Source organism: Heteronotia binoei, chromosome 10 (genome assembly GCF_032191835.1).
Source record: "Heteronotia binoei isolate CCM8104 ecotype False Entrance Well chromosome 10, APGP_CSIRO_Hbin_v1, whole genome shotgun sequence".
NCBI classification, from domain to species: Eukaryota; Metazoa; Chordata; class Lepidosauria; order Squamata; family Gekkonidae; genus Heteronotia; species Heteronotia binoei.
The window spans coordinates 11,632,176-11,642,742 of NC_083232.1; the positions used below are offsets into that span (position 1 = coordinate 11,632,176).

The 10,567-nt window shown below is 52.3% G+C and overlaps 1 protein-coding gene across 1 annotated transcript in view; it reads right to left on the minus strand.

Moving 5' to 3' along the window:
* Positions 1-3,090, minus strand: part of GARS1 (glycyl-tRNA synthetase 1) — a 60,227-nt gene extending 57,137 nt beyond the window's left edge. Inside the window, 1 exon segment of the mRNA XM_060247994.1 lies at positions 2,967-3,090. Within this exon segment, the coding sequence (XP_060103977.1) occupies positions 2,967-3,026 (60 nt within the window). The 5' untranslated portion in view covers positions 3,027-3,090.
* Positions 3,091-10,567: the final 7,477 nt, after the last annotated feature.

Consider the following 10,567-nt stretch of genomic DNA (forward strand, 5'->3'; position numbering starts at 1 on the left):
TAAGAGAAGCTATGTTGGATCAGGCCAGTGGCCCCTCCAGTCCAACACTCTGTGTCACAAAAGAACAGAAGAGAAGCCATGTTGGATCAGGCCAATGGCCCATCCAGTCCAACACTCTGTGTCACATAAGAACATAAGAGAAGCCATGTTGGATCAGGCCAGTGGCCCATCCAGTCCAACACTCTGTGTCACATAAGAACATAAGAGAAGCCATGTTGGATCAGGCCAATGGCCCATCCAGTCCAACACTCTGTGTCACATAAGAACAGAAGAGAAGCCATGTTGGATCAGGCCAATGGCCCATCCAGTCCAACACTCTGTGTCACATAAGAACATAAGAGAAGCTATGTTGGATCAGGCCAGTGGCCCCTCCAGTCCAACACTCTGTGTCACAAAAGAACAGAAGAGAAGCCATGTTGGATCAGGCCAATGGCCCATCCAGTCCAACACTCTGTGTCACATAAGAACATAAGAGAAGCCATGTTGGATCAGGCCAATGGCCCATCCAGTCCAACACTCTGTGTCACATAAGAACAGAAGAGAAGCCATGTTGGATCAGGCCAATGGCCCATCCAGTCCAACACTCTGTGTCACATAAGAACAGAAGAGAAGCTATGTTGGATCAGGCCAATGGCCCATCCAGTCCAACACTCTGTGTCACATAAGAACAGAAGAGAAGCTATGTTGGATCAGGCCAATGGCCCATCCAGTCCAACACTCTGTGTCACATAAGAACATAAGAGAAGCTATGTTGGATCAGGCCAGTGGCCCCTCCAGTCCAACACTCTGTGTCACAAAAGAACAGAAGAGAAGCCATGTTGGATCAGGCCAATGGCCCATCCAGTCCAACACTCTGTGTCACATAAGAACATAAGAGAAGCCATGTTGGATCAGGCCAATGGCCCATCCAGTCCAACACTCTGTGTCACATAAGAACAGAAGAGAAGCCATGTTGGATCAGGCCAATGGCCCATCCAGTCCAACACTCTGTGTCACATAAGAACAGAAGAGAAGCCATGTTGGATCAGGCCAATGGCCCATCCAGTCCAACACTCTGTGTCACATAAGAACAGAAGAGAAGCCATGTTGGATCAGGCCAATGGCCCATCCAGTCCAACACTCTGTGTCACATAAGAACAGAAGAGAAGCCATGTTGGATCAGGCCAGTGGCCCCTCCAGTCCAACACTCTGTGTCACATAAGAACATAAGAGAAGCTATGTTGGATCAGGCCAATGGCCCATCCAGTCCAACACTCTGTGTCACATAAGAACAGAAGAGAAGCCATGTTGGATCAGGCCAATGGCCCATCCAGTCCAACACTCTGTGTCACATAAGAACAGAAGAGAAGCCATGTTGGATCAGGCCAATGGCCCATCCAGTCCAACACTCTGTGTCACATAAGAACAGAAGAGAAGCCATGTTGGATCAGGCCAATGGCCCATCCAGTCCAACACTCTGTGTCACATAAGAACATAAGAGAAGCTATGTTGGATCAGGCCAATGGCCCCTCCAGTCCAACACTCTGTGTCACATAAGAACATAAGAGAAGCTATGTTGGATCAGGCCAATGGCCCATCCAGTCCAACACTCTGTGTCACATAAGAACATAAGAGAAGCTATGTTGGATCAGGCCAGTGGCCCCTCCAGTCCAACACTCTGTGTCACATAAGAACAGAAGAGAAGCCATGTTGGATCAGGCCAATGGCCCATCCAGTCCAACACTCTGTGTCACATAAGAACAGAAGAGAAGCCATGTTGGATCAGGCCAATGGCCCATCCAGTCCAACACTCTGTGTCACATAAGAACATAAGAGAAGCCATGTTGGATCAGGCCAATGGCCCATCCAGTCCAACACTCTGTGTCACATAAGAACATAAGAGAAGCTATGTTGGATCAGGCCAGTGGCCCCTCCAGTCCAACACTCTGTGTCACATAAGAACATAAGAGAAGCCATGTTGGATCAGGCCAAAGGTCCATCCAGTCCAACACTCTGCGTCACATAAGAACATAAGAGAAGCCATGTTGGATCAGGCCAGTGGCCCATCCAGTCCAACACTCTGAGTCGCATAAGAACAAAAGAGAAGCCATATTGGATCAGGCCAATGGCCCATCCAGTCCAACACTCTGCGTCACATAAGAACATAAGAGAAGCCATGTTGGATCAGGCCAATGGCCCATCCAGTCCAACACTCTGTGTCACATAAGAACATAAGAGAAGCCATGTTGGATCAGGCCAGTGGCCCATCCAGTCCAACACTCTGAGTCGCATAAGAACAAAAGAGAAGCCATATTGGATCAGGCCAATGGCCCATCCAGTCCAACACTCTGCGTCACATAAGAACATAAGAGAAGCCATGTTGGATCAGGCCAATGGCCCATCCAGTCCAACACTCTGTGTCACATAAGAACATAAGAGAAGCCATGTTGGATCAGGCCAATGGCCCCTCCAGTCCAACACTCTGTGTCACATAAGAACATAAGAGAAGCCATGTTGGATCAGGCCAATGGCCCATCCAGTCCAACACTCTGTGTCACATAAGAACATAAGAGAAGCCATGTTGGATCAGGCCAGTGGCCCATCCAGTCCAACACTCTGAGTCACATAAGAACATAAGGGAAGCCATGTTGGATCAGGCCAATGGCCCATCCAGTCCAACACTCTGAGTCACATAAGAACATAAGAGAAGCCATGTTGGATCAGGCCAGTGGCCCATCCAGTCCATGTCACACAGTGGCCAAAAACCCCAGAGGTCCGCCAGTGGGGCCAGGCCACTAGAAGCCCTCCCGCTTTCCCCCCCCCCCCACCCCATGCACCAAGACTGCAGAGCGTCACTGCCCCAGACAGTTTCAGGGTCCCGGGTTCGAATCTCCGGGGCTCCAAGAACTATGGGGCCAAGCCCCGCCGAGGCTCCTGCACGGGGCCTTTGGGGCTCCACCTCCCCCGGCCGCCCTTCCTCGCCTCACCTGCTGCCGCACCGCCTGCCTGAGCGGGGCGAGGAGCGCCTCTGCGGCGGGCCCGTCCATGGTGTTGGCGGCGCCGGGCTGCGCGGAGGGCGAGGCGGCGGGGAAGGGGCTGCGGCGGGCTCGGGGCTTCGGCGGGGCGGCTGCTGGGGCCGGGCCGGGCGTGTGGAGCGAGGCGGCGGGGCCGAGCCGGCGGATGCTGAGGCGGCCGAGCGAGGCGGCGCGGAGGACGCTAAAGGGCCACGGCATGGAGCGGCGGCGGCGGAGGGCGAGGCCCGGCCCCCAGCATGATGAAATCCGCGGCCTCCTCTCCCCGCGGCTCCGCCCCGTCCCGCAAGCCGCCCTTTCCCCGCCCCGCCGAGGCGGAGCTCCGGCAGTTTCCTCCCACCTCCATTGAGGCGAGGCGAGGCGGGCCTGCTAGGCCGCGCCGGTTGCTAGGGCAACGCGGCCTACTTCCGCCCCGCCGCCGCTGAGAGGCGCTGCAGGCCTGAGGGAAAGGCAGCCGAGAGAGCGGGGGCCGGCGGTGGGGCGTCGCTCATGTGTTATGAAGGCCGGATCTGACATAAAGGGGACCTTGAGGGGCCGAGCCGTGCTGGGCCGGGCCACGTGTGCACCTATTTAAGACTAGGGAGCAGCCATAGAAACTTTGTAAAGAACACAGATAATCACAAATATATATATATATATAAAATTTAAAACATGCTTAAAATGTTAGCACTCGTTGCTTTTAAAGATGCTTTCTTTGCATTTCTCCCATGGGATTCTTTTAGGGTTGCCAAGTCCAACTCCAGAAATATCTGGGGACTTTGGGGGTGGAGCCAGGAGACACTGGGGTGGAGCTAGGGGGGAAACGGCGCCGGGGAGTGTGGCGACCCGCCCCGTCTCCGAGTGGGCGACGCCGCTGCGCAGCTGCTGCCTCTTCTCCGCTCGCCGTGGCTGCTCCTCCGAGATGGGCTCAGGCTGGGCCCATCTCGGAGGAGCAGCTGCAGTGGAATCGGAGGGGGGGGGGTGGAGGCGGGCCAGGGGCGTGGCGAGTCCGGGTCCTAGAAGTGCCCGGATTCATGGCTCGCCATGCTCCTGGCCTGCCTCCACCCTCCCCTTCTCTGGTTTTGCCTCCTCTTCTCCGCTCGCCGTGGCTGCTCCTCCGAGATGGGCTCAGCCTGGGCCCATCTTGGAGGAGCAGCTGTGGTGGGCGGGGAGGGGGCAGCAGCGTGCAGCGGCGTCGCCCACTCCGGGATGGAGCGGCTCGCCATGCTCCTTGGCGCCGTTTCCCCCCCTCCCCCTGCTTCCGTTTTTTTTGGGGAGCAGGGGAAGAGGCTGGAAATCCTGGGGTCCCCCGCCAGGGCAGGAGGGTTGGGAAGCCTAGATTCTTTCCTTCCTTCCCCAGGGATTTTTTTTTGGGGGGAGAGGAAGGAGCCTCAGCCAACTGAAGGAAGAGAGGCTCGCCTCAGTAGCTCTGCTGGGCAACTGAGAGAGCCTGGCAAAGCAAGCTCTCCCTTTTTCCTCCCCAGGGGAGGAGCCTCAGCCAATGGAGAAAATAGAGGCTTTGCTCTGTAGCACCTGTGCAATTGAGCAAGCCTTGTAAAGCAAGCTGTGATGCAGGAGGAAGCAAGATATAGGGAGAAGGAAGCAGATGACAGCCAATTGCTCGGGGGCCTGATAAGAGACCTCCAGGGGCCAGATTCGGCCCCCATACTGCATGTTCAACACCCCTGCTGTAGAAGACTTGGGGAGAAAGTCCAGGCATGCTCTAATGCAGGGGTGGCCAAACTTGCTCAACTTAAGAGCCCCCAAAGAATAAATGTCAGATGTTTGAGAGCTGCAAGGAAGAGAGGGGAAGGGTTGCCAATTCCAAATCAAGAAATATCTGGGGACTTTGGGGGTGGAACCAGGAGACATTAGGGGTGGAGCCAAGATCAAGGCTGTGACAAGCATAATTGAACTCCAAAGGGAGTTCTGGCCATCACATTTAAAGGGACGGCACACCTTTTCAATGCCTTCCTTCCATAGGAAATAATGAAGGATAGGGGCACCTTCTTTTGGGGCTCATAGAATTGGACCCCCTGGTCCAATCCTTTTGAAACTTGGGGGGTATTTTGGGGAGAGGCGCTAGATGCTATACTGAAAATTTGGTGCCTCTAACCCCAAAAACAGCCACCCCAGAGCCCCAGATACCCGCAGATCAATTCTCCATTATTTTCTATGGGAATAAATCTCCATAGGGAATAATAGAGTTCCCAGCAGACATTTTCCTCCCGTCCTTCCGCTTTCTGACGACCCTGAAGTGGGGGGAGGGCCTCCAAACCGGGGGATCCCTTGCCCCCACCTGGGGATTGGCAACCCTAGGAAGGGGGTGGGGGGAAACAGCTTTAGCTGCACTCTTCAAGCTGCCAGCTGCCTTGGCAAAGTGATTTTAAAGAGAGAAATGCCTTCTCCGAACTGGTCAAAAGGGCCACACAATGTGTGTGAAAGAACCACATGTGGCTCCCAAGCTAGTTTGGCCACCACAATCTAATTTGTCCCTGAAATCCAACAGCTTGCTTTTATTTCCTCGTTTTAGCCAACTCCTGGCTGGGAAATACCTGGAGGTTTTGGTGCCTGAAGAAGGGAGGGTGTTGGGGAGAGGAGGGAGGGACATCTACTTATTTTTGCTTATATAATAGCATAACCAGGTTGATAACAATGGCTATGCAGACCTATTGGCCACCGCCACCCCGCAGTGCTAATATCTAAATTTTCAATCCTCTCAATCACTGCTGGGAAGAGTACAAAGAGCTCTGGCACATCTTCCTGGAAAGCACAATGCTCACATTCTTGTGACAGATGGAAAATAGCTCGGAGAGCTGTGCCACAGTCGCATTTGGGTCCTGGTAGAATCATGGAATCATAGAGTTGGAAGGGACCTCTAGGGTCATCTAGTCCAACCCCCTGCACAATGCAGGAAACTCACAAACACTTCCCCCTAAATTCACAGGATCTTCATTGCTGTCAGATGGCCATTTAGCTTCTAAAAAAAGGCTAGGAAGGAGAGCCTACCACCTCCCGAGGAAAGAGAGCCCACTACCTCCCAAGGAAGCCTGTTCCACTGAGGAACCGCTGAAATGGTCAGGAAGTTCTTCCTAATGTTGAGCCGGACTCTTTTGATTTAATTTCAACCCACTGGTTCTGGTCCTATCTTCCGGGGCCACAGAAAACAATTCCACACCATCCTCTTTATGGCAGCCCTTCAAGTCCTTGAAGATGGTGATCGTATCACCTCTCAGCCGCCTCCTCTCCAGGCTAAACATGCCCAGCTCCTTCACCCTTTCCTCATAGGACTTGGTCTCCAGACCCCTCACCATCTTCGTCGCCCTCCTCTGGACCCGTTCCAGCTTGTCTATATCCCTCTTAAAATGTGGTGCCCAAAACTGAACACAATGGTATTTGGCCTAGGGGTTGCCAATCCCCAGGTGGGGGCAGGGGATCCCCCAGTTTTGAGACCCTCCCCCACTTCAGGGTCATCAGAAAGCGGTGGGGGAAGGAAATGTCTGCTGGACACTCTATTATTCCCTAAGGAGACCAGTTCCTATAGGGTATAATGGAGAATCAGTCTGTAGATGTCTGGGGCTCTGGGTGTATGTGCTTTTTTTTTGAGGTAGAGGCCTCAGATTTTCCACATAGTATTTGGTGCCTCTCCTCAAAACACACCCCAAATTTCAAAAAGATCGAACCAGGGGGTCCAACTCTCAGAGCCCTAAAAGAAGGTTCCCCTATCCGCCATTATTTCCAAACAGACAGAAGGCTTTTAAAAGGTGTGCGGTCCCTTGAAATGTGATAGCCAGAACTCCCTTTGGAGTTCAGTCATGTTTGTTTGGTGTGTGAGAGCCAGTTTGGTGTGTGAGAGCCAGTTTGGTGTAGTGGTTAAATGTGCGGACTCTTATCTGGGAGAACCAGGTTTGATTCCCCACTCCTCCACTTGCACCTTGCTAGCATGGCCTTGGGTCAGCCATAGCTCTGGCAGAGGTTGTCCTTGAAAGGGCAGCTGCTGTGAGAGCCCTCTCCAGCCCCACCCACCTCACAGGGTGTCTGTTGTGAGGGGAGAAGACATAGGAGATTGTAAGCCGCTCTGAGTCTCTGATTCAGGGAGAAGGGCGGGATATAAATCTGCAATTCTTCTTCTTCTTCTTCTAGTCACAACCTTGCTCCTGGCTCCACCCCCAAAGTCCCGAGATATTTCTTGAATTGGACCTGGCAACTCTAATTTGGCCCCATTTAAACAACAGGCACAACTGCCGTATTCTGTGAGCCGTCTTCCATACTTTATGTGGCATACTTTATCCTGCCGGCCCTCCTGTTGGTGTTTATCAGGTTATGGATTTGGGGTGGCACTGGCTGCATCCATGGTCGCACCCGTTCATTCCCTAGATTGAAAGTTTGCGATTGCAGGATTTATTGCTGGGTGTTGGGATCTTAGCCTCTCGCTCCCCCATCAACAGGGGCTTCGTGGATGGGCAACTCTCTGTCCACTGAAGGACATCAGTGGGGTGTAATCCCACACAGTCCACCTTCCAAAGTCCAAAGTGGCCATTTTCTCCGGGTGTGTGTTGTTGCGCAGCGTACCCTGGGTGCTTCTGTCGATGCCTCAGTGCATTTTGCATGAACATAATGCTCCAAACAGTACTGCTAGAATAACATGTCTAGCGCATCAAACCACTCCGCAAGCTAAATAAAGACTCGGGGCAATTCTGAATATTAATAGGGTGAGATTAAACACCGTTGAAAGGGGCTGTTCTTGCTGAGTAGCAGAGCCTCTGCTTGGCATACAGAAGGTCCCAGGTTCAATCCCTGGCATCTCCAGCTAAAAGATCTGGCAGTGGGTGATGAGAAGGATTTCTGCCTGAGACCCTGGAGAACTGCTGGCAGTCTGACTTGGCTGACTTTGAGGGCCCAAGGGTCTGATTCAGTATAAGGCAACTTCATGTGTTCATTGGCGTTGTTTTTTTCAATTATCTGGCAAATTCCTGGTTAAGATTAGGCAGACGGCAGACTGATCCCTGTCATCTGAGGATCAGTTGTGATTAAGAACATAAGAGAAGCCACGCTGGATCAGGCCAATGACCCATCCAGTCCAACACTCTGTGTCACATAAGAACAGAAGAGAAGCCATGTTGGATCAGGCCAATGGCCCACCCAGTCCAACACTCTGTGTCACATAAGAACATAAGAGAAGCCATGTTGGATCAGGCCAGTGGCCCATCCAGTCCAACACTCTGTGTCACATAAGAACATAAGAGAACCCATGTTGGATCAGGCCAGTGGCCCATCCAGTCCAACACTCTGTGTCACATAAGAACAGAAGAGAAGCCATGTTGGATCAGGCCAGTGGCCCATCCAGTCCAACACTCTGTGTCACATAAGAACATAAGAGAAGCCACGCTGGATCAGGCCAATGACCCATCCAGTCCAACACTCTGTGTCACATAAGAACAGAAGAGAAGCCATGTTGGATCAGGCCAATGGCCCATCCAGTCCAACATTCTGTGTCACATAAGAACATAAGAGAAGCCACGCTGGATCAGGCCAGTGACCCATCCAGTCCAACACTCTGTGTCACACAGTGGCCAAAAAACCAGGTGCCATCAGGAGGTCCACCACTGGGGCCAGGATACTAGAAGCTCTCCCACTGTTGCCCCCCCCCAAGCACCAAGAATACAGAGCTTCACTGCCCCAGAGTTCCAACAATACCCTGTGACTAAGAGCCACTGATGGAGCTCTGCTCCATATGTTTATTCAGTCCCCTCTTGCAGCCATCTATGCATGTGGCTGCCACCACCTCCTGCGGCAGGGAATTCCATGTGTTGATCACCCTTTGGGTGAAGAAATACTTCCTTTTATCCATTTTAACCCAACTGCTCAGCAATTTCACGGCGTGCCCACGAGTTCATGCATTGTGAGAATGGGAGAAAAGTACTCCTTTCTCTACCTTCTGTATTCCAGAGGATCTCCAGGTCACACCTGGAGGTTGGCAACCCAAGTTTGGGTCTGGCAGCCTGCCAAAATACTTGCTAAGGGACTGGGGGGGGGGGCAGCAGCAATTCTGAGTGCTGTTACAGCAAAGAAGAAACTTTAAAAATACCGTGTTGATTTTATGTCCTAATTGAAATGGTGACTTGAACTGGAATATTTGACTAAGGAAAAGAAGATGATATTGGATTTATATCCTGCCTTCCACTCCGAAGAGTCTCAGAGCGGCTCACAATCTCCTTTACCTTCCTCCCCCACAACAGACACCCCGTGAGGCAGAAGAAGATACTGGATTTATAGCCTGCCCTATACTCTGAATCTCAGGGTGGCTCACAATCTCCTTTACCTTCCTCCCCCACAACAGACACCCTGTGAGGTAGAAGAAGATATTGGATTTATATCCCACCCTATACTCTGAATCTCAGAGTGGCTCACAATCTCCTTTACCTCCTCCCCCCCCCCACTCACAACAGACACCCTGTGAGGTAGATGAAGATATTGGATTTATATCCCGCCCTTCATTCCGAAGAGTCTCAGAGCGGCTCACAATCTCCTTTCCCTTTCTCCCCAACAACAGACACCCTGTGAGGTAGATGAAGATACTGGATTTATATCCCACCCTCCACTCCGAAGAGTCTCAGAGCGGCTCACAATTTCCTTTACCTCCCTGCCCTCCCCACAACAGACACCCTGTGAGGTAGAAGAAGATATTGGATTTATATCCTGCCCTCCATTCCGAAGAGTCTCAGAGCAGCTCACAATCTCCTTTATCTTCCTCCCCCACAACAGACACCCTGTGTGGTGGGTGGGGCTGGAGAGGGCTCTCACAGCAGCTGCCCTTTCAAGGACAACCTCTGCCAGAGCTACGGCTGACCCAAGGCCACTCCAGCAGCTGCAAGCGGAGGAGTGGGGAATCAAACCCGGTTCTCCCAGAGTCCGCGCACTGAACCACTACACCAAACTGGCTCTGTGCTTGAAACCCATGCAACTCATCGTGTGATGATTTTCCTGGAGCAGCAGTTGTACGAAATCAGGACAACAGAGGATGTATTTCTCTTAACGTGGCTTAAATTTAAAGTGGGAAAAGAAAGACACTGAACACTGTTGACAGGCTGATTTGAAATAACGCAAGAACTGTGCATGGTACCCAGGCCTCATCTGGGGCAGGAGCTCACAGAAGCAGAGCTCCAGAACCTCTAAATTTTATATTGCTCTTTTTTTCCCCCCACCCCCCAGATACTTGCTTCTGGGTTCAAACCCTCTGTGAGAATTTTGCTGGACTCTAAGAGCCCCGTGGCACAGAGTGGTAAAGCTGCAGTACTGCAGTCGGAGCCCTCTGCTCACAACCTGAGTTTGATCCCAGCAGAAGTTGGTTCAGGTAGCCGGCTCCAGGTTGACTCAGTCTTCCATCCTTCCGAGGTCGGTAAAATGAGCACCCAGCTTGCTGGGGGAGAAGCGTAGATGACTGGGGAAGGCAACGGCAAACCACCCCGTCAAAAGTCTGCCGTGAAAACGTCGTGAAAGCAACGTCACCCCAGAGTCGGAAACGACTGGGGTTTGCACGGGGGACTACCTTTGCCCTTTTTAAGATTTGACAAACC